This window comes from Lutra lutra, chromosome 17, assembly GCF_902655055.1.
Source record: "Lutra lutra chromosome 17, mLutLut1.2, whole genome shotgun sequence".
In the NCBI taxonomy this organism is placed as follows: domain Eukaryota; kingdom Metazoa; phylum Chordata; class Mammalia; order Carnivora; family Mustelidae; genus Lutra; species Lutra lutra.
In genome coordinates, this window is record NC_062294.1 from 8,946,606 (window position 1) to 8,973,362 (window position 26,757).

A 26,757-nucleotide genomic window follows, 5' to 3' on the forward strand; every position below is an offset into this window, starting at 1 on the left:
AGGCTCGTGGTTTCCTGGCCCCTGGGGCCTGGTGCCTGCTGCACTGACCAGAATTTGGGCATGCTTCTGTGAGAGTCGCTGGTGCATCTCCTAGTGTGTCCAGAAAGCTGAGCCTAAGACAGTGATTCTCAGCAGGGGTGCTGCCGCCATCTTGAGGAAGGCCACCTGTTGGTCGCACAGGATGAGCCATACACGGCAGGATGCTCGCCATCCTGTCCCGTAGTCACCTCTGCTCCCCAAGGTGCAGAGAGCCTTGGTCAGCTTGGGCTGAAGTACCATCCTTAACTGAGAGCCACTGGCTTAGAAGATGTGACTGAATGCAAGTCAGACAACCCCACGAGAGACAGCCCGCATCATTCTGTGGTCTGGAGAGACAGAACACGGGTGAACAGAGCACCGAATTCCATCAAGTTCAAGGGTGATTTAAAGTTGGCTGAAGACAATTACATGGAAAAGCCCAAAGAAAGGCAAACCTCAATTAAGTAAGGTGCCATCTGGTGGAAGGTGTGGATGTCTGGGAGCAGAGATAATAGTGATCTGTCCTCTTTAAGAAATAGAAACATCGATAATCATAAAGAGGCATTGTCCTAGAAGCCCAGGAGTCCATGGGAAACCAGTTCACATCTCAGCCAGGAGTCTCCCAGTTGTTAAGATCTCAGTATGCTGAGATGGCAGTCCTCAAAATTACATGCCAAGGGAACCCCAACATTGCTTGGTATAACACCATAATTCTTTAATGCACAGACATTATTTAACCACAGAAAAGCTAACAGAGAATCATGCATGCTGTTCTCACAACCGTCCTGTGAGATAAGTGCTATCATGATCCCCTCTCAAAGATGAGCAGAATAAGCATAGAGAGGTTAAGTTACTTGCCCAAGGCCACCCAGCTAGATATGGAAGAGATGAAGTCCAAACCCGGACAGGCAGCATTTGAATCAAACATAAAAAGTAATGTTCTATCTTAGAACTAAACATGAAAACAGTGACATAACCAGAACAAGAGAAATATGCTGTCATATTGACACAGCTTCAGATACGTGGTATATTATGGATTTGTAATGTTATTTAATTTGGCCCTTAAGAGCAGAGGTTGACAAACTAAGGCCTTTGGGCCAAATATGCACCACCACTGTTTTTGTGAATAAAGTTTTATTGGAACACAGCCAGAGCCATTCATGTAAATAGTATCTGTGGCTGCTTTCAGACAAAGGGGTACTTGAGTAATTGCGACAGAGACCATCTGAACTGCAAAGATGGAAATACTTACTATCTGGCCCTTTACCGAAAGTGTCTGCCAACACTTATTCTAGGGGTAGACATCAGCCTTATAAGTTTCTGTTCTAAACATGCACATGGTAATTGCTACAGAATTGTGATGATAAGGTGAAGTATGACTACATTTATAAAAGCATCAGACGTTCAGAAAACTTCAGATTTATCATGTTTGCAATCAAATGGATGAGATATACACAGATCACTTACATTCTTGGGAAGCTTGCCTTTAAGAGCACTTGAAAAGGAAATCAAAATAGTAAATTCCTAAATGCAGCTTAATATTTTTAAGATCCTTATCTAAATTCATAAATGAGCTGAAACATTATTCTAGAGCTCAAACATGGTGGCTAAAATTTCTCGGGCTTACAAGCAAATAGTGAGAATTGTGAAGATGAACTAAAAGGCCTGAAGAAGAGCTAGGATTTGAAATTTAAAGTGAAGGAAATGTATTTTAATTTAATTTTTAAAAAGATTTTATTTATGGATTTGTCAGAGAGAGAGATCACAAGCAGGGGGAGCGGCAGGCAGAGGGAGAAGACGACTCCCTGTGGAGCGGGGACCTCGACGTGTGGAGCGGGGAGCTCGACGTGTGGAGCTCCATCCCAGGACCCTGGGATCATGACCTTAGCCAAAGGCAGATGCTTAACCGACTAAGACACCCAGGCATCCTGAAATGAATTTTAATTTTAAAAACCTAGGTAAACACCATCTTCTCCTCACAAAGGCCACCTTAGAAGCCACCAAAAAACCCTATTAATAACCTGGATCCTGTATCGCGTCTTCCCTCTGCTGGTCAGTAGTAAACCTCAGTGAAAGCACTCAAGAATCAGACCTGGGTCTTCGTTGCTACCAGTGCCTGAGTCCGGACCCGATTCAGGGTGTGAATCTGTCTCATAAACGGGATTGGCCTTGGCCAAGGAATCCCATATAAGACAAACATCAAGGACAAATGGCAATGTGAGATGCAATTAAAAATGTATTTTTATATAAAATAAATATTTTATATATGCATTATATATTAAATCAGTGTTTTATATAAAGTTAAATATATGTATTAATAGATATCATATATCACATATGAATATATATATTCTACCAAACCACTTTGTTATTTCATGTAGCCTTAATAATCTATAAAGCCCTTTCAAGTATACTGTGTCTCTTGATGTAGTGAAATAATGTAGCAACTCAGTGGCTAACCAGAGCTCTGAGTGGAGTGATTCCTGCCTGCCAGTAGCACTGCCTTAGGCAAATCACTAGACCTCTCAGTTTCCTCAACACTAAGCAAGGGTGATCATCATACCTGCTTCATGGGTTATTGTTGGGATCAAAACACGAAGTGTCTGAAATGAGTGCTTAGCATGCTGCCAGGTACACAGTAATGGTCACATGGATCCTAGCTGCTGTCACCAGAACTACTACCATTCTAGAAAAATCCTGAAAGGTCAGAAAGGCCGGCATCACTAACTCCTTTGTGGGGGGAGTTGCCAGGCACACAGAGACTTGTCCAAAGGATGCAGTGCAGCCCCCAGGCAGTGGCACCATAGTTCTGATACCCATGCCCAGTGTAGGGAGTCTCTCCTGTGTTTCCCACCTGCCCTGCCACATCTCCGGCTTGACCACCATCAGAATCACTTGGAGAGCTTCTGAAAACAGACTGCAGGCCCCATCCCAGAGATTCTGATTCAGCAGCTCCAGGTCCGGGGCGGGGCTCAAGAATTCTGCATCTACACGTGACAAGTGATGGCAGAGCTGCCGGCCCAGGGACCCCACTTTAAGGCCCCCAGGTCTAACTCAGTGGAGCACCTTCAGGGGGCCACACCTGCCTTCTACCGCATGTCCAGTGCATACTCATGGGTCATTCAAACACCTGGCACTTTGTTTTACTTTACTATTTTACTTAACTTAATTGAATTTTTGCCACGGTTTCAGTCTGGCCCTTAATTCTCTTAGCTAACCACCCTTGCCCTTGTTTCTTTGATCCACCCGTGTATTGCCTCTCCAATCTGGGATACATTCTTTTCTTTCCAGCCATGACCTTGGCTGCTCTCCACAAACTCTGCCTTTGCAGCGTGGCTCTGCTGTGGCCAATCCAGCCACCTGAACCGTCTTTGGCAGGCCACAGCCTCACAGGTGGGACCTGAATGCTCCTATCTGATGAATTCAGCTAAACCCCTCCTGACCTACCTCTGTCAGGAAAGACAAGGCGCTCTCCTCGCAAACAAGGGCACTGACGTGCCCCCTGATCAGAGCAGAGACGCAGCAGCTTTGGCAAGATGGACGCGCTCATTGAGAAAACCGCTCACTGACTGATTTCCTGCGTCCTGCTTGTAAAACAAGGGAGAGGCACCAGAGAGAATTAAAAAGGAAAGGGGGAGAGAGGGAGGAGGGGGAGTGTTGCTCCCCAGAACTCAGAACATGGAAATGCCTGTGGATATAAACATTATAAAAATAATAATAATAAAAGGAAGTAGTACTAGCGGGGCTTTCATACCTTAACAGTATTTTGACAACAAATGTTCATATTTCATTTGGAATTTATGAAACCTTTGTGCCTGAAATCCCATGAGCAGCGACACGGTAAATGAAAGCAGCTCGCAGTCCAGATTAATCATATTTTACTCCGTATTGGAAGAGCATTTGAAAGAAGAAGCTTGCTTTATCTATCCCCCCGTTTTTACGGTCCTGGTGTTGGAACAGACCGGGGGTTCTAAAATTGGCTGGAAAATATTCACAAATGTGTTATTAATTTATGGGAAACTGAAGGACCCACCTCAAGGTTTAAGTAGGCCATTTAGAAACAGCAAGGAGTAGGTGTGAGATACATAGCAGAATGCAGTGGGAAAAAAAAAAGTGTGCTGGGTGACTCGGGGCTTAAATCAAGAGCAGGAAGAGTACCTTCAGTAAGCTATAATAGTTGATATTCTAATAAAACGTTCTTATGAGAAAAAGCAATCTGTTCACATATGAATTCTGCCATATGCTTCCATCTTTTCATGGTCTAGAAGGCCATGTCAGTAATTTCCAGTACTTACGTGGGCATGCAGGATGCCTTTGCTGGCTAATGTGAATAAATGGGCTGGATTTACTGGTTTTCTAATGCTCAGTGTACACACCATGCAGGCTGCTACAGAAGCAAAGTGGAATTTATGGGTTTGCACTGAATTTCAAATGGTTGCAGGAGCAAAGCTACCGAAAGTGAGACTGACGTATGGGCTAACATTTCTCAGTGCAGGCTGCTACTCCCTTGACAAAGTGAGGGGTATTGTTTGTGAAGAGGGAAGAAAGACACGCTAAAGACGGGGCTCTCGTCGGACGCTGCGTGCGAAAGCGCTCGAGACTCAGGCTGCAGCGTGAACACGGGATCACGCTCACTCCAGGTCCCCTAGGAGATCCCCTTGACCCCGGCCCTAACCCGTGAACTTCCCATTTCTAAACCGTCTTTCAATCCTGATGTTTTTATGTAGGGTTGCCTCCCAGCCAGCTAGGAAGAGTAAATTTCTCAAATCAGTGCACTCCACTGACTGGTTCTGATATCACATGATTTAACTGCGCACCTTAAACCACAGTTTTAGACTAAAGAGAGAAAGGGTATTCACAGCTTGTCTAAGAATTTGCAGCAGTGAAGAAAAGAATGAAATCCTGTCTTCTCCCAAATCAGTATTTCTCAACCTCAACGCTATTAGCATTTGGAACTGGCTAATTCTTTGTTGGGAGTAGAGCTGACCATCACAGGACATTCAGTAGGATTCCTGCCCCCCTCACCTACTAGACGCCTGTGGCCGTGCCCCGCACCCCAACCCTGGAGTGACAACCAAAGATGTCTCTAGACACTGTCAGATGACCCCACAGGGGCAACATCATTTGAGCTTGGAAATGATAAAGGAAACGGAGGTGAAAATAACAGGAATATAGAGGTATACCCTTGCGGTGTAGGGAAGGGTGCATATATATGGCTGGGTGGGAGGGTCTCTAGAATCGTGGTTAAAAAAAGGAGGTGGTCAACAATGCCCAACCACAAAACCTGTAGGGCAGTCAACGTCTGAGTTAAGGACCCAAGAGGGGGGCAAATAATTGCTTAACAACACGCACGTTACCTGCAACAAAGCAATGCACATCCGCAAGCATCTTGCAGAAGTTCGGAGGAGAGAGATCTCACAGGTTATTGGTGAGCTCTGGATAGCAAATAAAATGAATAATATGATGTCCATATGGCTGGGCTTTCAAATCCTTCCATGGGCAGATCTCTCATAGCTGAGAAGATTGTCCAGGGGTAGAAGTGTGTTTAAAGACTCATATTCTATCATTAAAAAATCATGCAAAAAAGAGGCATCCTACTAGATAATATTCATGCCCATTTTGCTCTAAACAATATGGTCTAGTCACCAAAGAGGTTGATTCTTTAAGAAAATGTGCTTTGATTTCCTGTGACTTCCAATAAACTTTGCCACTGGCGCTCCACCAGGAAAAACTGGGGATACTCATACCCTAGTTTAAGAAGCATGAAATTAAGATGGTCTTCTTATTTCACAGGGATCATAAATAACATATTTATGGGGCTCCGCTAGGGACCTTAGTCCCTCGACCCATTATGTCCTCAATGGAAAGTTTAATAAACACCATGGTGAGGGATTCAGGAATATGGTCCTTGTCGTTGGAGAGGAATGGCCATAAAGCTACAGGTGTTACCTGTAAGAGTTTGTTAGATGTCTTAGAACCCAAAGGCAGGAATTCTTAATGACCAGATGTCAGCCAGATGGGAGCCACTTTCCAGCGGGTATGGCTTGGTCGTGCTTCCTTATGAATCAGAGAATTGATGAAAACAAACCTCTTTAAAGGGAATGTACACTTCTGGTGAGTACTACAGCCAAGGAAGCCATGGTTTCTCCATGTCAAGAGAGTCTTTCAAGTTCAAAAATTCCTAGAAGGTCAAAACTGTTGCTTCTCTTCCACTGATCACGACTGAGAGCAGGGTGGAGAAGTGGAACACTGAAAGCCTTTTTGGAATAAAGTCCAGGGCCCAAGTTCAACCATACCCTCTACTTAACACAAAGGTTTCCTTGTCTAAAAACCGGGAGTGAATGACAACTCCCTCCTGCAGGGTTGTTACAAGGAATAAGATGATGCTTTTCTTTTCTTTTCTTTTCTTTTTTTTTAAAGGTTTTATTTATTTGACAGACAGAGATCACAAGTAGGCAGAGAGGCAGGCAGAGAGAGAGGAGGAAGCAGGCTCCCTGCTGAGCAGAGAGCCCAATGCGGGGCTCAATCCCAGGACCCTGGGATCATGACCTGAGCCGAAGGCAGAGGCTTTAACCCACTGAGCCACCCAGGTGCCCCTAAAATGATGCTTTTCAAAACCCAGTACACAGATACTCATACTCTAGTTTAAGAAGCATGAAATTAAGATGGTATCACACTGTCACGTGATAGAGCTATTTGCAAATTAAAGATTGACTCTCTAAGTCAAGACTCTTGACTATTTGCAAGGAAGGCATCCAACGAAATCAGACAGCCAGGACTGAGAATCAAAAGGGGTCTGATCCTATCAGGCAGTCTGAAATCTGGAATCACACACAATAGAAGCACGGGCCCTGTGCACATGTCTATTTCCCTATTGTACAAACACCCAGGGAAATGCTACCCTTTTGCTTTTATGAACTTCTAAAGCAACATAGACTTGTATTCAAAGCACTCTTACTTTCAAAAAGAAGTCATTAATACATTTTATGAAGTCAAAACCCATTAGCGAGGATGTATCGAGTGTGTCTGCTCAGTGAGGATTATCAAAGGGGGTCTAGAACGGCGTTGGACATATAGATTGGGGCCTGGTTTTACAAACGGACGATGCCTGCAGAAGCCTGAACACAAATGCTTCGGCCACCTGTGATACCTGAAGATACCCAAGTACTGATGTGGTGTTAAGAGACGACATCAGGCCATCCTGGGTAGGCTGATGGATACTCTCGAAGTGTGCGCATATGCAACCTGTTCTGAAGGGTGTAGACCGATTCGCTGGCAGTGCTTTAAGTAATTCAGGGACTTAATGGTAGAAGTCTATTCATACATGCGTCCAGGCTGTGGCTGGAAATTGCCTAGATGGAGGCGAGAAGACAAAGAACTGGGCCAGGGGTATCTTTCTGAATTGGGGACTATGAACACGCTGGTGTACATGTCCTATTTCCACCTGATGCGTTCAGGTCTTCCTTCAACAAACATTTCTTACATGACCACCATGTGTATTATGCATCTGGCCCCAGACAACGCACGATCCCGATCCTGAAAGAGTCCGCAGTGTAGCAGGTGCAACGTTTTAAAAAAGTAATTATTGTGACATCTGTTAAAATGGTAAGGGAGACTTTATTTAGGACCATTTCCATAAGGGTCAAGACCATAGCAAAAGGGGCGAGAGGCTGCACTCTTACTAAATGTAGGACAAGGTGATCGGATACCAAGAGTGGAGGGGTTCTCTCTAACTGGACTTAGCAGGATTCTTGCTAAGACTGGGCTTTGGAGACCTAGCAAGGATGGGGCCAAGGCCGAGGCCTAGTTGAGAAGCGTGCACAGAGGAGCCAACCACAGTTTGGTCAAGGACAGTCTTTGCCTAGGACAGAAGGGAGGGTAGATACATACTGCCACAGGACACTAGGGACTCAGCAAAGTCTCCTTCGACATGTTTAAGTGCTTGCGCGTACCCGGCAGCATGAGGCAAAATAAGCAAAGGGAAATTCAAAGGCAAACAGATAGGTGAGCAGTGCAAAGCACAGGTTGGTAACCTTCCAGTGGTCAGGCGTGGCTAGAAGAGGGTTTCTCAAGAGGGGTAGTATTGAGATTGTAGGACTGGATAATTATTGGGAGCAGGGGGCAGGGAGACTGTCCTGCCCGTTGTAGGGGGCTGAGCAGCAGCAACCCTGGCCTTGACCCACTAGATCCCTGTAGCACACACATCCTCTCCTAGTACTTCCCCAAGTCCTGGCTACCAAAACGCCCCCAGATATTCGGTGGGGAGGATGGGGGGGATGGAGAACTGCCCCTCCTTGAGGGACCATGGGCCAGAAGAAAAGAGGACTTGGAGTGGAGAGGGGAGGGAAGGCAGCTTCCCTCATTGAAGAAAGAAGTAGGTGACAGGGTTTAAAGTTTATGGGATGAAGGCAGAATCTTTGACTCTCCAAACACAATGATTAGATACAACGGAGGAGAAATAGAAGGAAGTGAAATGGGGGCATGGAAAAGTCAGAGTGTCAGATTCTGTCTTTAAAAAAAAGTAAGGAGAATAGCAAGGATACACTGACTCATCGTGAACCATCTTTATGAATTAAGGCTTTTAGATAAGTTTCCTACTTCTGATGATCACCTAAGAACGAAGATAAAGCAACAAGAAGAAACAGAGATTGTCTAGGAGTGAACTAATCACCATTTTCAAAAACATCTGCATGCCTGGTCACTGCCCCCACCGGCCAATTTCCATTTAAATGCATTCTTACTGCGAAAATCTTAAAGCAAGGGAAAAAAAAAAAATCCTGGTCTGTGTGCTTAGATTTTGGCTCTGTGGCATGCTACTGAGATTTCAAAACTTGTTTTCTAATTTAAAAAATCCCTAAGCAACAGTCAGCAGAAGGCCAGGTAGCAGGTTCACCTGAGTCATACCAGATCTGAACTCAGTTTCTTTTTCACTTCTGCTAGCACAATTAGCAAAAGAAAGGAAGTGACTAGTTAACACGCCTTTCCAGCGAATTCTTAATGTGTTCTAATATATGAATTTAGAAATGCCTGCTTGAGAGCTTCAGGGATTACTAAATAATAAGCCCTGAAGGTTCCAAAATCCGGTTAATAGTCAGACCTGGAGAATATGAAATATAGTGTTAATTTAGAATAACGTAATGCCTAAAAATGAAGCAAGTTAGCTCTAATTGAGCTATGAACTGCTTGCCTTGTATTGTGTAATGCAGGCTATGGTAACCAAGGCTTGCTGAGCTATAGATAACCATTACTCTTAGCAAATACGTTTATTGGGGTCTCTCTCTCTTCATTACCCCACCTCATAAAGTATATGCCTGCATATTCCGATAAAACATAAAACAGCAAGGCAGAGTCACAATTAGGACGCCCTGAGAAGCTGCATCATAAAACGGTATCTGTCTCCAAATGATGGTTCACTTAACCATGATAAATATTTATCAGCGAGCAATAGAACAAATCCTTACGCCACTGTAGCCCGTGTTGAACACCAAGGAGGACTTCTACATTTTCCGTTCTCCTCTTTTGACAAATATAATGCTTTAACCTAAAAAATGGGACATGGCGTGGGGACTCTGATTTTTAATTATAATTATGTAATCGGAACGCCAAGGACATGCCAGATTCAAAATTCCAATGGCTACCTCAAGCAGCTTGGGTGTGCTATCATCTCCCGAGCAAAGGCAAGGGAACAGTGTGAACAGATGGAAACGAAACAGCGCTCATCTGGGCACTTACTACGTGTAGAACCTTTTATGCCCCCCAATACTCTTGCTGGAAAACGTGTTTTAAATGATAAAACGGAGATGCAAATAAGCTCTTTAATGATCCTCACTCTCTAGTTGGCCTCCATGTGTCAGCTGGGGAAACATAAGAACTCGGGTGCATATCCTGACGTTCTGCAGAATGTGCGCGGCCCAGGTCGTGCTGCTCAGATCTGGAATCTGTTTGTTACCACCAGGCATTGTGTGGGGTCCAGGCAAGAGGGACTTTGCCTTCCTGGATGAATCTCAAAAAACAGAAGTCTGTCTCCTGGCCAGAGATAATGGTTTCTGATGGGTCAGCTACTGCCTGTTGGAGAGCTGGGGAAGGCCTGGAACGGGGGTAGGGGGGTCCCCTATAAATACAAATGCCTTCCAACTGTCGGGCTGTTTCTTGAAAACAGCCTGATCCCTGGAAGGATGTCCCACAGCAGTGGTGCTCGAACTTGGGCCAATGTGTCAGGATCCACTTGAAGGCTTGTGAAAACCTAGATGGCCGGGTCCCCTCTCCAACTTTTCTGATTCTGGATGTCTGTGGCAGGGCCAGAGAATCTGCATTGCTAACAAATTCCCAGGAGCTGCTCTGGAAACCATGCTTTGCAGGAACTGGGTTCCCTGGCAAAGAAATGGCTCAGAAGGTGAACTGGCAAGGAAGTGCCTGGCGCTCGGAAAAGGGACGTCTTCTCACAGTCTGCACATCGCAAATTGATTTTCACTTTCTTTTCCTTTCCCTCTTTGTCTCGTCCCCTTTATTTGCTCCCCCCATCTTTCCTTCCCTTCTTTTGCTGTATTTCTATCTCTATTTCTAATTCCCAATTTCTGTTTCTACTCTTCTCCGTCCTCCTTCTCCGCATCCTGGCTCTCCCCCTTCCTTTTGTTCTCTCCTCTGTCTTCAACACTGCCCTGAAATCCCTTCTTCGCCAATAATTACCCCCACCCCCGCCAGGCTCTCAGCAGTGACCAAGATCACAGATGAACTCCCCCTCCCCCCACCAAGGGAGCAGGACTTGGGGCCAAGATCTCATTTCTTGGCAAACAGAATGAGCGACAACTATCAGAATGGCTTCAAAGAGGGAAGATAGGGACTTGGGTGAAAGCCGTCAACAGCAGGAGGTTCTCTGTTTCGCATTTAGCGCCACATAAGCAAACAGCGTATCGCTATGTGAAGTATGATAACGTACACACAGCAGTTACTGGAGTGGACGGCGTAGCTCTTCAGCATTAATTCTCATTTTGGGGGCTGTTCCTGACTTTTGGAATAACTAGTCCCTAGGTCTCGTTGCAACTTGCACTTAACCCTCATGCTGGATGACGATTTATTAAAAAAAAAAAAAAAATGACTGTTATGAGATCATTCCTAGGTGAAGAGCTACCCTTAACAGACTCCGCACTTTACAGCTTTACTGTGTCAGACTCTGAATATCAGCCACACACACACAGAACAACTCTCAGAGCCAGAGTGATTAGGCTGCGGAAGAGCTTCCCAGGGGAGGTCCCGGGGCCTCACTGCTGGAGTCATTTAAAACGAGACTGGACCGAACACTTGACTGCGCCATCAGGGAACAATCCTACCCTGGCTGAGGATGGACGAGATGACCTCATAGGTCTCTCCGTCCCTCCCAGGGTCATAAAATCTGGATGGAAACTCTGACGAGTCATCCTGCTGCGGCGAGCAGTGGCGTCTCAAGCAGGCGGAATGGCACTATCTCAGGGGTGGACCAGGTCACCGTGCAGGTCACCGAGAAAAAAGTCCCCAGTAAGGCTGGGGGCAAAGGACAGCCCAGAATATAAGTCAAAGTGAGGACATTCCCCAATGAAGTCCGTGAAGTACTTTCCACGGATGTTGGCATAAGACGCTAACGCTTGTGTGTTGCTCCCGGGTGTCTAGCACACGCTGGTGAGCTTTTCCACGCTCCAACTGTATGAAGACAGTACTGCCAGCATTACTCCCTGGCTCCCTCTTTTTTGAAGATGTGGCTGCCCGGCGAAAACACAGATGGGACTAAAGAGAAGCTCCGTTAGGTGAGGAGTCCGGCATCTCCAGAGCTCAGTACAACGTGGCCCACCCGAATGCTCGCGCAAACCGGCGGAAGTGGAGACTGACCTGGACAAGGATGACTGATGCCCCCTACCCTGAAGTCAACTACTTGGACAGGGCCCTTCTCAGTCTCCAGCAGGGAGGGAGGAGGGCTCTGGGAGGCTCCACGAGCACCCACCCCACCCCCGGGGGACAGGGCAGCTGTGCGCAGCAGCCTGAGCCAGCAGGCATGTGTGCGCCACCCGCAGATCCCATAATAAATCTGAGACAACTGCAAGCGGCTGGCGTGTGGAGGAACTCTGGACCTGGTCCGACTCAACATGCCGCAGCTGCCATTCCGAGTCACTTGGCTCCAACTGCAAACCCTGAGGACACCGGATAGGCCAGTCATGCCCGCCCATTCGCTTGCCCTTCTAAGGGAAATGCCCGTGGCCCACCGGCTTCCTACCCAGGTGGGCATGCTCAGTACCACCTGACACGGCCCCTTCCCCACTCTGGGTACAGCTGAGTAGACCGCGGTCCACTTGGACCCGAGCCACGGGCCGTCAACCCCAACGTGGCTGGTGATTTACCAACGCCAAGGAGGACTCCTGGCCTCGGATTCTTGCACTAGGGAACTGGGAAACACACCCCGAGACTTTTGCTCTTGAAGAGATGCCATGAGGTGGAGCCAAGCTGCCCTGTCTTGACCATAAAGCAGAGTGGCAGGGGCTGGGGGGGTAAAACCCGGAGTGAGGGGACAGACAGATCTAGCAGTGGCAGAAGGAGCCAGTCAGAAAAATAGAACATGGCAGATAGGCAGAGGGAACCACAGGGGAAGGCACCTGAAGTGGCCTCATTGCCTCGCCTGCCAACATCTCTTACAATAAACCTTTTTTTAGAATAAGTGACATGAGGACTCTGTTCCTTGTGACGGAAGAAGCCTAATTCAGACACTCAGAAAATCTGACTTGTGCGTCATGATGAGCTCTTGAGACTCAAACCACCACCACTAGGATAATATCAAAACTCATGCACGTCCTTGAAGACTGTGGTTTGTCAAAGGTATTGGAAACAAGAACAAGTTACACTCGGTGTCTCATCTGACCTGCCATTTTGGAAACTGGAAAGAGAATTTGGAAAAATGTCAGGAATGGAACAGAGGACCATGGACTCTGGACTTGAATCCTAGGCATTAAATGGCTTTGCCTTCTTCCCCTACCAACCATTATCTATCAGAACAGCCTAGAGATTCATTCATTAACATGCCCAATCCCCAAACAGAAATGTCAGCCTCAGAGCACCTTCCACTCAGGGATGATGTCTGATCTCAAAGGCAAGTGTTTCCAGGTTCCATTACGCACAGGTACCAAGCCCACTTGCAGTGGGTGAATGCGTTGAGCTGTTGTCCTTCCTCCTAAACTGCAGAAGAAGGAATGCCAGGAGGATATGAGTTCCTAACAACCCTGGAAGGGACAAGTACCTGGTTAGGGAGTGACACTGACTGCAGGCATGGAGACACATCCATCCTCACTGGTCCAGAACAACTTTGAGTAGAAAAGTTCTTTAATAGTTTGCATCCAAGATAGTTCATCAGAGAACAGTAGCATAGTGCATTCAGTCCAATTGTTAAATATCTAGCAATTCTAGCAGACCCTGATTTGTGGGTCTAAAAATAATAATTAGTAAAAATAGAGTAAAAGTAGGGGCGCCTGGGTGGCTCAGTGGGTTAAGCCTCTGCCTTCAGCTCAGGTCATGATCTCAGGGTCCTGGGATTGAGCCCCGCATCAGGATCTCTGCTCAGCAGGGAGCCTGCATCCCCCTCTCTCTCTGTCTGCCTCTCTGCCTACTTGTGATCTCTCTCTCTCCCTGTCAAATGAATAAATAAAATCTTAAAAAAAAAATAGAATAAAAGTAATAGCAGATCCCATTTCCCAAGTCTCCACTGAGTTTCTACAGCGTTACTGGCTGCAGACTTCACATACAATCATTTTCTCGAACCTCACAATACTTGTGGACTCAAAGAGTACCTCTTTATAAAAGAAGAAACTGAGGCACAAGAGGAAAAACAAAACAAAACAAAAAGGCTGCACCAAGTGTCCTGTGAGGGCTGGAAGCACCATCACTCTCTGAGAGCTTGCTAGAAATGGGCCCCCCTGCTGAGGCCTAGAGAATCGGAGGCTCTGGGGTGGGACTCAGGTATTGTGTTCTAACAAGCCCTCCTGGGGATTCTCATGCTAAGCAAAATTTAAGAAAAGAAGTACCGTCTTAGAGAGGAACTTTCCAAGGCCAAATAACTAGTAAGTGGCAGAGTCAACAAGCAAACACGTTTGTGCTGAGTATTGGAAATGGTCCTCTCCATGCCCCGTAATTAACGAGGAGCCAGGCTTGGGCTAATCACATTAACACCTGTAATACGGGATTCCTCTGAGATCAGGACTGGAGCCCTCAAAGCCCAGTCTTCCCCAGAGACCCTCTGTCTTAATGGGCAAAGTCCTGCATGACTTAAGTCCACTTCCTTTTTGCACATGGGGGAGGCCCTGGGTGGTACCAATCCCAATTTATTCAAGCGATGATTACAAGGGCTGAGATTCAAGTATGTAGGATGCCTACTTTCCCTCCATACAGATGAAAGAGGACAAAATTAAGAGCCAGTACAGTGTCCAAGAGCCAGTACAGGCCAAACACCAAGCTAAGCGCTCTAGCCTAGCGCGAACGAAACTCTGCGGTGATGGAAATGTCTAGCTCCGTGCTTCCCAGTGTAGTCGCCACCAGCCACATCTGGATATTAAGCATTTGAAATGTAGGACAGGAGGGACTGGATTTTGAATTTTATTTACATTTTAATTAAATTTAAATAGCCCCATGCGGCCAATGGCTACCTTATGTATCTGCCAGTCCAGTTCTACATGACTCTTGTTATTTAAACTTCCCCCTCAGATTGTAAGGGCAGGGGCTAAGATGAGAGCCATTTTACAGATGAGAAAACTGAGACGAATGGGGGCAACATAATGAACCCCAGGTCACACAGCCAGTTCAGTGATAGTGCTGGCGTCTTGACCCGGGTCTACTCTGACTCCAGGTTTACAAGGCACTCAGACGCCATTGTTTAGGTTGGGCTGGAAGAGCCACTGCTCAGAGCTGGGCCCCGCTCAGCCAGTAGCAGTGACCTGGCGGCCCAGTGGGAAGGCTGAGCACCTTGTTCTCCGGGCAGCAGCCAGCGCTGGCACGGTCTCCACGGCTATCAATGAGAGAATGGTTGGACAATATTTTCCTGTTATTAAACGTACATTTTGCACTTAAAAATAAGGAACTTCTGTCACAAATGATTTTTATGGAAACAATACTACTCCTGGCACGTAAGAGCTTTTTTTTTTTACTGTTTCTTTCAATATTAACCAAAAAAATAAAAAAATAAAAAAGGGAAGAAGAAGAAAAGAAAGCCTATGTCAATATTATATTCATTCTTTAATGTATTTTCTTTGAAGGTCTCCCCTTCCACCTTTCTACCTCCCACCTCACCACTGCCATGATGAGAAATGGGTTCTAGGATCTCAGGTACCTTGAAGCAACCTCCGTCTGTCCAGGTAAGGCAGGCCGGCGGGGCATACAGTCCTCCCCAAATCCGTCACTGTGCTCAAGATGTGGTGCCTCCACCCAGCAACTTCCTCAAACAGCAGTCTTGAGGTTCTAGAAGCCTGCTTTGCACTTGCCTCTGCTCCTGTTCTCCCATCTCCCTACCATGGGAGGTAGTGTCGCACAGGACCTTGCCTGCTGTGAACACATGTGCAGTGCCACCCTGGGGAGGTGGCTCACCCTCTCTGAACCTCAGTAATCCCCAGGGAAGAGCCATGACTCACATGGGGTTGCCCCAAGCACTTGACCCTGTGTCTGCCGTACAAAAGGGTCTGGAGAAAGGTGAGTTCCCTTCTTTATAGCCCTCAGTCAAAATCCTGACCCTCTTTCAGGTCAATTTTGGATTCAATCTTATTCATCAATATGTCTCTGCCCTCCAAGTCAACATGTGTTTTCATATTTTATAGATCCCTATCTCTGTCTATACTAGTTCAAGGATGTGCATTATAGTTCTTTTACTATTATCACACTTTTGGCATGGATTGTGGGCACACACTTGACTTCCTGAGCATCTGACCTCTGCCTTGCCCATGTTTTCTTTCCAGGTTGCAACCAGCACAGGGCCCTGTACACAATAAGTACTCTCATGAATACTGGTTGAACTGAATTTCTGTGAAGATTGAGGCCAATCTATAATAAGGAAAGAGATCAATCTATAATAAGCATATCCATTCATCCATCCACCCACCCATCCAGCTATCCATTTACTCATTTACTTAATATTTTATTAAGCACCTACTATACCCACTGAGTATCAGGCATGGGTATTGGTACTCAGAACGGGCAGGGGCCAAGACAGATAAAACACTGAGCCTTCATAATATTCTCTTCCAGTGGGGGAGGGAAAGGGGACCATCACAAAACAAACAGGTAAAATAGAGAAACAGTGTCCCCCCTATATATGCTAAGGAGAAAAGTAAAGCAGGGAAGATTCACAGGGAGAGCAAAGTTCAGGAAGAAAATTTGCTGTTTCAAATAGAGTGGTCAGGGACTGAGTCCCAGAGAAGGGGTTATTTGAGCAATAGTTTGAAGGAGTTGAGAAGGCTACCATTTCAATATGAAATTAATTTGGAAAACAGGAAATTATAAGTCAAAGACATTCTTGGTTCTTTACTTGGAAGGATATCGTAAAGACACAGAATATTTATTTCACTGTCTAACCTCAGTTCCCATTATTTCATCAATGTTAATCTCAGCCGATGCTGGCATTAACTTACTGGATACTTACTATGTCCTAGGCACTGCCCAAGCACTTTATATAACTGAGGTCACTGCCAAGAGCAAAGGTCTAGACCAGGGATAGGAAAAAATGTCCGTAGACCCCAGGCTGCAATCAGAAAGAGCTAAGGCCACAGGCTGCACAACAGGGAGTGGTGGGGACTGTGTCGACCCTGGAAGAGCTATTCCACCTGGCGCAAACCGCGGCTGCTGGGCCACATGTGAGGAAACAGGCTCAGGACTGTTTGATCCTCTCCCTTTTCGAGAGATGTTCGAAAGCCGAACATGAAATTTACATGAAAATTTACAATTTTTAAAATGCCGCTAGGCAATTAAAAAACATCATGTGGGCCAAAAATTGTTTAAAATATATTTTTCAGGACATATTTGGTCTGAACAGAGGTTTCCAAACTCTGGCATAGAGAGGCAATTAGTAGGTAGAGGAACCTAAAACATCTGCAGGGAGCCTGTCACCCAGCCACTGCCTTTGACCCTGAGGCTGAGCATAATTCCTATTTGAAAACAGCTTGACTTTGGGACCCCTTGTGTGTTCCGCCCTGGGGACAGTGGGCTTTGGGATCTCGGAAACACAGTGCCCTTGTGTGTGGAGGGATATGCTGCCCCCTGGGATCTGAATGTAAAAACAGCTGATCGTTCATTAAAACAATAAAAGTACTTTCAGTTGCTTATTGGCTTCTTTTTTTTAATCCGCTTGCACTCCACCAATAAAAATGCATTTGGCAAAATCATCCAGAGGAAACATTGCCCTTATTCAAAACTGTTTTTCTTCCTCTTTCACTTGATATTTCTAAATTATCTTATCAATAATGTATTAAAGTAATACTCAAAAATGGAACAATACTGCACCTTTAAGAAAATATTATTTTTCCTGAGGTCCTATCAAGGTAAATTTCATCAGTATTCAAAGAATGAGCAAAGCACTTCAACAATTTATTTCAATAAAAGAAGACTTAGCTGAAAGGAGTATAAATGATGAGAACTTGCTTTAAACTGATTTATTCCCTGCAGCAATAAAAGGAATGTTTCTTCACTCAGCTGTTTAATATGCAAATATGCAGAACATCCAGCCCCTGACAGCACATCATTAATAAAATCTTGCACTGAGCAGAGCGCCCGATATTTCATTCTGATGAAAATACATGATGATGATTTTAGACTGTAGACTTTTAGAGTAGGAACAATGTGCTTTCCCGGTGATGAAACCCCACTAGTCACTGGGGGGGACAGAAGCTTTTCAGAGAAGCAATCCCCTTTCTGCAAGAGGAAATCCCCAGGTAAAGAAAACAGTAAATCCTGAAGGCTGTTGACAGTTCATGGAACCAAGGCCTAAATGACAAGATAGGAACCGGGAGAGTGATGGGGCTGGTGGGGGGTGGGGAGGGGCTGAGAGGGACTTCTTTTAGGGGTGGCAGCAGGTTCATTTTTTAGGTTTTGTTTTGGCGCGTTGGAAATATCCGCTCGATGAGGTGTCTGATGCTAGTTTTCTATCCACGTAGAAATAAGAAAGCAAAAGCTATAGGAGGAGGACAGGGCTCAGGGTTCTCCACTTGGTCACCTCCCTCCATCTGCTTGTGGAGTCGCAACTTCTGAATTACTCTCAGACTCTTAAAACAGGCAAAGTGAAGACACTGGAAAATACTTCTGGTACTGATCACGTGTTTTCTCTTTACATTAAAATCCTAGACTGATGTTAACAATATGTGGTGGGACTATAAAGGCCCAATTTTTTTTCTTCTTTATAATTTTTATATTTTCCAAATTGTTTACAGTGAGTATGCCATATGTATCATCAGAAAAATGTTTTTAAAAATCTAATTATTTTTTTTAAGTCATTCATGGGTTAGTGTCTTGGAACGTACAAGATTATGAGCACTTGGGAGGGTTCAGTCTCCCAGCATCTTGGACCTTTCCATAAACCCCTGTGCTTGTTCTCAAAATAATTATTTTGTTAAATGGTTAAATCAATTACTAGTTGTAAGTGCATAGAACAGTGCCTGGAATATGCCAAGCCCATAAAAGTATTTGTTAAATAAATAAATAAATAACCAATAAGTCAGATTAAATATTTAAAGTATTTTAGTGTGTAGAGGTGAGTTTTCTGTCAATATTACTTATTTAAGGAGGTAGGGCATGGATCTAGAATGGCTCGTTTTCTCCTTTTAACAGTAAGCTTAGAACGCCGTGTGGTTCTGTCAAAAGAAGGCCCCCAGCTTAGAGAACTTTTGGATTAAAATCCCAGGTACTACACTTGATTCTGTGTGATCCTGGGCAAATCACTTGACTCTGGAAACCATGCTTTCCTCATCTGTTAAATATACATGGTAGTCAGCACACTTATTTTGATGAGTGTTTTGAGGATTCGGTGTGATCATCTATGTAAACACTTGGCACGGTGCCTGGCCTTGAGCAGCGGCTCAAGCTCACCATTTACTGGGCTCCTACAGGAAACTAAACACTTAACATATATTTATCCTAATCTTTATGACAACTCTTCAAGGTAAACGCTGCTAGTCATGTCTCACCAAGAGGCTAAGGATAGATGACATCAATGAGGTCCCACAGCTTGGTCTTGAACCTGAGTCCACCTGTCACCAGATCTTACGCTAACTTTCACACCAGCTTTACCAAAGATCTGCTTTCTTCCAAACCAAAAAAGAGGAAAAAAAAAAAAAAAGTCAAGTGCAGTGACTGTTCTAAAGTAGAGGGAGTGAGTTTCCATTCATTTACCTCTATTTTCCAGTTACATTTCATGCCCCCAAACTCACCCTTATTTTTTTTAATGAAGTATTTAAAAACAAGGTAGCTTATGGGGCAGGAGGCAGGAGGATAAAGGCAGTTGACCAGGAGGATTTCCTAAGGAAATGATGAGCTACCATGAAGTTCCCGTGGCCACATTGTTGTTTCAAAAGTTCATTCATTAGAGAAAGAGCGTATCGTGTCTACAACTTGTGAGGTTGTCTTAAACTCCAGAAAGCTTGGGAACAAGATATCCGTGAACTTGCCCCTCATGTTAGTGATGGCTCCTCCTCCAGAAAAGATGAGAACCGTCCCTTGCAGCTGCTTCCTCCCCGCACACACCCACCCTGTGCTTCCCCCTCTCTCTGCCCTGATGCTCTTTTTATCCAACCAAAGAATAACCCTCTATGCCAAAGTTAAGAGGACTGTTGGATTTTATTTCCAAATATTTCAATTATAAATCAATCGTTTAACAAAATTCAGTGAAGTTTGCAAAATTTCCCTTTGAATCGGCTCCCACTGAGAATTGAAAAAGTCTTGGGGGCAAAATTTCAAGTGGCCTCTCGCAGGTTTTAGTAAACTTCTCCAAGCTAGTACTTTCCATGTTTCTGATTTTATGTGCTCAGTAATACGCCCTCATAACTCAAGTGGGATGAACCAATTAAACATTTCCCTGTAGTCTTTAAAATAGCTGCTCTTGGCATGTTTTTTGCATGGCACAAACCTCTGCGGGAGGATACGATAGAAATCTTGCACTATTTAAATATAGAATTGGGACATCAAAGAAAGGGTTGTATTGAAATAACATGGATAATTAAGGAAGTGGAGAACAGTAATAACTGATTTACATAAAATGCTAATGAGTCTCTTGACTTGTTTGGCAATTTGCACTTTAGGCTTGGTAACTGTGGCTCCAAATTTATGATCTAATTTTTATTTTAATATTTTCTTTTAGCAAGTTGTAACCAACACTAATGGGCGCCTGCCAACGCTGAACTTCTTTGCCCTTCAACCGCCCAGAAGCTTCTGTTCCCAGTCAAGTGCCTTGGGCTTGGGGATGTCCCTGGTCCCGGAGTTTCCTGGACACCCTGTTTCGGTCGGGGTTCTTGGTAGCGCATGGTGCCGGTGTCGCTCCGGATGATCAGTGGCCTTCAAAACATGCGCGGCCGGCAGGATAGGAAACCGGAGAACAAACACAGTCTCCCAGGGGCTGAGCGATGCCCTGCACAGCCTGCTCCTTGTTATTCAGAAGGACAGACTGTGGCAAGGCACCAGCCTGCTCGGGGTTACCACTTACTCTGCACTGTTCTCTGGTACCTTTCGCCGCTGAGAAGAAATTATATGCTCTGGAAATTCCTGTTTTATTGTACTCTTGTACAGATCTCGCCGCGTAGGGCCACAGCCTCCCATGAATACGAATGAAGGTTGGAGCTGTTCCTTCGGGACGCGTCTGCACGTTGACCTTCAGCGTACCCTATTTCCCTCCAAGCCTTCGAAGCATGATCCACTGCTTTCTCTGGCCATTCCCCCTTCACCCCATTGATGGGCTTCAAAGCTACTTAAATTTCCAAGCCCTGATGCGCTGCCGCGCTGACCAGGGCTCTGCCTCGCTCTCTTATGGATTGCACAAGGTCACCGCTGGGGAGAGGAAGGAGGCAGGCAGAGCATTTATCAGGATGTATTGCTTTACTTTTTCTATCCATCACCAAGGCGATGATTCTATTTTAGTGAAAATCCATTGAACTCCGATCAAGTCAGATGGCTGTTATCATTGGAAACTCAAGAGCTGTCAGGCCATAATCGGAACAAATGTCAGACCCCAAAATGGGGGGCTCTGGGCCAGTGATGGTCTCCTGGGGATCTTTTTGGTCATTCTTATATTAAAAATTTCATCTGATCATTTTAAGCATTTTTTTCAGCTCTTCCGTTTGTAAGTGATAAAATCTGGTTATGCAAGGTAGAATGAACCGATTACAGGCAATTTAGGTAGAGTTTAGAGACACAATGGTTCCTGCTGTCATGCTACACTGCTTACTATGGTCCTAATAACCTAATAACCTACCCATCAGAATACCGACACACACCTGAATGATCACAGAGACCTGAACACAAGGAGTGCACACACACTCATTCCCACCTTCGTAGAAATTACCAAACTTCAGCTACACTATTTTGTGGTCTCCACATATAAATTTTCTGATCACCACACCTGGCCATAGGATACAATGTTAACAGGCACTTTCACCTCCCTGGGGGTGCTTGTGTGATAAATGTCCCTAGTACTATTTGTATGTGTTTGGGAAGGTTTTCGTCTACAGTTATCATCTTAAATGTAGGGGACTGGGGGGGGGGGGGTAGAAAGAAAAATGAATTTCAAAGCTCCCTGAAAAAATTCTTTTAGGCTTGTCGTCTGGTTATGTATTTAATTAAATCTGACATTTGAGTAAAATCATTTAAACATATTTGCTGCCCTGTCAGTATTTTAAACTTTTACTCAAATAGGGGGAGGGGGGCCTGTGAATTAGAATGACAGAATGATTTTTAATCAGGATCCTATAGCTCAAAGTGATACTTAACTCTTAACTATCCCAAAGCAGGTTATTTTCCCTGTGGATTATTAAGGATCCTGTCTCTTCTACCACTGCCCTGGTGGAAGGCCAGTCTCTGCCAGGGTGGGCCGAAAAGGAATGAAGTGAGGCACTCAGAAACTAATTCTTCTGTGTGTGTTCATACCATCACTTTTCAAAAAAGTAAAGCAATCTTTCTGTGTATTTTCTATTTTGTAATCCGTATCTTTATTCCTCTTTATTAGTGAGGGTAACTGGATATTGCCTGTGCATCTTAAATATATTTTCATTCTAAATAATAGTGACAAAAGTAAGTCTAGGTATTTTTGGGTCACTTGCTTTGGGGCAAGTACTTAATATATATTGCCTCATGTAAGTCTTAAAACCACCTCTAAATGATATGGGGGTGGGTGGGGCACCTGGGCGGCTCAGTAGGTCAAGTGTCTGCCTTCGCCTCAGGTCACCATGTCAGGGCCCTGGGATCGAGTCCTGCATCGGTCTTTGTGCTCAGTGCGGGGTCTGCTTCTCCCTCTCCTGCTCCTCCCCAAGCTAGCTTGCATGCTCTCTCTTTCCCTCTCTCTCTCTCTCTAAGTAAATAGATAAAATCTTGAAAAAAAAAAAAGTCCTTTTACAAGGACAATTGTATTCTGAGGTTCTGGATAGCAAGGAATTAGAGTTTTGGAGGGGACACTCTCTTCAACAGAGTTCAACATCCATCCGGAATGCAAATCTGCGTCCGCAGGACTCTGAAGGACTTGTACGTAACCATAGCGCCATCACCCACACTGAGAGGGTGGCATGACTGCCAGTCAGGGGCCTGTGGTTATTCCATAGATTTCTCAGAAATCAGATCTAATGTCTCCCATACGGCAAGGTACCCGTGCTGCAGGTGTGTCGTGACTTCACTGCACACTCACAGGATCCACTAGCACTGCTAGAGAGCTGGGAAGGGTGTGCCATCCCTGAACTGGGGGAGAGCCAGAAGAGCAAGCCTCCAGGAAAACACGCAAGGATGTAGCCCTGGGCAGACAGCGGCTGGTGCGTCACCACAAGCTGCCTGGTCTCCCTAAACCCTGGTGGGCCCGACTGTGGTTAGACCCAGACCACCGGGGGGATAGGAAATGGGGTTAGGGGTGGGCAAGGGCTCATCCACTGACACAGAGCAGCCCTGACATCAGAAATGGAATTCCTGGCCATCATTCATTCCTCCTTCCTTGCTCTGGGGGGGAAAGAAAAGCAAACCAAATAACAGCTCAGAATGATTGGTGGGGGAAAATGAAGGGAGAAAAGCACGGTTTCCAGAGGATTTGTTCTAATAATATGATTCTGCTGCTGAAAAAGTGGGCATGCACAAGAGAGAAATGGAACATGGGGAGAAACTTTATTTTACCTTCTCTTCAAACAAACTCTTATTAGAGATTATTTGGAATAAAGAAGTTGTCTAAGTCACCAAGAAAATCAAAATGGGTTACATAGGATGCCTGGATGCAAATGTCACGGGGAAACACATAGAAGGAACTAAAGTCAACTGTCTAGTAAATAATATCTAGTTGACTGCTAAAACCAACAAAAATTTGAATACTTTTGGAATGGAAACAAATGCATACTTGTGCTGGAGAGTTTAGACCGCCTCATTTGACCTTTTCCACCACCCTGCTGGGTCAGAGTTCTCCACCTCAGCCCTCTGACATTTAGGGCTGAATTATTCTTTGGGCGGTTGGGGGGGGGGTAGCTGCTCCGTGCACTGAGGGATCCTGGGCAGCATCCCGGGCCTTGACCCAAGAGATGCCAACAGCACCTTCCACACCCTGGCTGTGACAATCCAAAATGCCTCAGACAGAGTGAGATGTCCTCTGAGGGGCAACACTGTTCCAGGTTGCTGCTGCTAGAAATGACCTTTCTAGGACTCACAGCTACATACATACCAGACACCAGTCTATCCCACTGACTGCTAGGTGCTGTCCCATGAGACACAAACAGGAGAAGTCAGAGAAGGGTCGTATTCCTGCTTCTCGGAAGCTTCTCCTGGCAAAGTCAAAGCACGTGCAAACAGAGTTTTCCCTGGGGGTGTGGGGGGCAACATGGCCACAGTGGAGTGGCTGTGGCTTATTCACCTGGCTTGGCTGCAGTTGTGGCTTCAGCAGTAGGAGCTCCCTGGAGGTTTCTGTCTGTATTATTCTGGGACCGTTCTTGGAGAGGACCACCTTCAAAGCCACTCCTTCCATTCTTCCAACAAATGTGTAAGCACCAAATTGCTTTTATTAAATCCTGTCCTGTATACAATTTATAATGAAGTTCCCATTCCATACCCCGAGCCCTGGTGGGAACATATCAAGGTACTATCATAGGTCCCATCAGGGAAACTAAGGCGTGCTCTGAAGACACCCATGTCTGGGCTGTTGTGCCCACTGTTCCTTCCACTAAGAACGCACTTCCTGCCTTTCTTCACCCACTGCTCAGCGTCCCAGAGCAGTCCACGTGCCAACGCTCATTTAGACCCCAAGGCCCATCTCATGCGTGGGTCTTCTCTGTGGTAAAGTTTCCTCCTCCAAACTGCTACCTCCCTATCTCCCACACTCTCACTCACACTTGGCAAAGTAACTACTCCTTTTCTCTCTCCCACATTCTCGGTACTTTGTCATTGCACTCAGCACACGGAATGCTCGAACTGTATGCTCCCATGCCTTGTCCCGAACTGAACTGTAGGATCCCAACTCCTTCCTAAGCCCGGGGCCTCACTCAGGCTAAGTGCATAATGAATGGTGGTTGAATGAAGAATGCATCAACAAATGAACGTGCAGTACCTTGATACCATCCCTGTTTATCTAATGGCATTTTATCTCATGGCTCTGGCCCTTGAGGTTCTTACGGAATACCCAAGGGGAGCCAAGACTAATACAGTGGGAAAGCTACGTCGAGGGGTATAGGGATTAAGTGTTGTGGTTTTGATGGCTAGTGTATTTAAGAAGAGCTTTGGCTGAGGGCAGAGCAGAGTCTAATGGGACAGAATCAAAGTACCCATCCAACAAAGTGCCCATCCAACACACCAGTGAAAGACTCATTTGGAAGAAGTAGAAGGAGCCAAAGACTGATGCCTTATAGAATAGGCAATTAAGGCTCAACCTGATACCAAAGAAAGGGACACAGAGAGAGACAAACAGGAGATTGCTCCAATGAGTTCAGGAGAACAACGAAACCTGATAATGGGACACGGATCAGCATCCTATTACCCTCATCATTATTATTTTTACATTGCTACAAAAAAGAAAAGAAAGAAAGACTAAAACTAGAACCCAGAAAAGTATATTTAAATTGAGATAAGCTGATAAATAACATGGTCAACTTGTCCAGGTATAAATACGGTGCTAAAAGAGACATATATGGCTCTTGAAAGACGGCCTGCTATTAGGAGGAGAAGCCTAAAATTTAAATGCCAAAGATCTGTAGACAAGTTCACCCATGGATTCTCAGGAAAGCTGCTGGCAAATGAATAAAGCAGTGTTTTTCTCTCCCATTAAACAGAATGAGAGAATTTCTATGAAGAGGCTTCCTAAGAGCGGAATATGGTTCTTTTCAGGAGAGGCTGGGTTTGTATAAGCACTGATGGCAGGTTTTTACAAAAGCTATGGTCCTTGGGAGCCTCTTTTTAACTAAATATGGAAGCAAACCCTTTTGAACTGTTTTCCGTGGCTGAGGCTGTGTGAGTCGTCGGGGGGTGGCTCTGTAGTGAAGACAGCTCTGGCAGGTGGGGTCTGGGCACCTGCTCCATCAGCCACCAAAGGAACGACGCTGAATAAATCACCTACCTGCTCTGACGCCTCAGAAATATCCACACAAGCATAATGTGCTGGAGCTTAACACAAACACCCTAACCATGACCGTGCTCTGCGACTGGCAACATCACTGTATCCATTTCACAGATGGGGAAACTGAAGCACAGAGAGGCCACCCCATGGTCACAGAGCTCTGAAGCTTCGACAGGACTGCAGTCAAGTGTTTCTGCCTCTGTGGATGACACACTTCTCCGCTTCAGAGTCCAGCACAGACAGCTCTGGACAGACCCGCCAACCGAGCAGGACTTCGTGAGGGGTAAGCCACCCACGCCAGTGGGAGCCACCCTGATCGAACTCCTGGCGTAATGACATCGCACCGCTTCCTTGTCTCAGATGCACTGAGCCGGCAACTTCAGGGACTCTTCCAGGCAAAGACAGCCCCCATCCAGATGCCACGGCTACCAGGAAAGAAGGCTCACGGGACACTCGGAGTGACAAGGCCGGGCTGAGGGTCCACCCGCACCTGCTCACCTACTTCTCCCAATCACTTGATGAGCGAGGTGCTAAGATGCCACCTTTGGCCCCCTTCTATGGAAAAGGGAGCTGAGGCTGAGAAGGTTATGTAACAGGATCAAGGCTGCACATCTGGTACAGCCAAGACCCCTGGCTTCTCCCCATTTTCACAGGTAACCGCTAACAACTGTTTGCTGAACCCCGTGACCGTGTTTTAATACACCCCACAGAGCGCCTGCAATGACCTTACGAAGACAGGCTGCGTTTTACGTTCCTGAAAGACCAGGTCCCGCCAGCAGGACTCCTACTTGTGGAACCTAAGGTGGCAGCGACTGCTGGGGAAGGGGGGGGGGCAAAGAAAACTATTATTTTAGATGTGAATAAATTCGAGAAACAAATGCAGGAAAATTCTATATTCACACGCCCCCCACAATTACAGAAGGGACTTTTAATTCAGCCTGCAGTTGGGCTTTAGGGTTAGAGATAACATAAACACCACCGAC

The 26,757-nt window shown here is 45.6% G+C and overlaps 1 protein-coding gene across 7 annotated transcripts in view; it reads right to left on the reverse strand.

Annotated features, from left to right (window-relative positions):
• The window catches only part of WWOX (WW domain containing oxidoreductase), a 944,020-nt gene that overhangs the window by 433,418 nt on the left and 483,845 nt on the right, over positions 1–26,757 (reverse strand). The window contains exon 9 of one of the 7 annotated variants that reach the window (XM_047710174.1): positions 12,875–12,913. The exons of the other annotated variants lie outside the window; for them this stretch is intronic. Coding sequence (XP_047566130.1) covers positions 12,890–12,913 — 24 coding nt within the window. The 3' untranslated portion in view covers positions 12,875–12,889. Of the gene's footprint in view, positions 1–12,874; positions 12,914–26,757 lie in introns of those variants that run through there. 7 annotated transcript variants of the gene reach the window in all.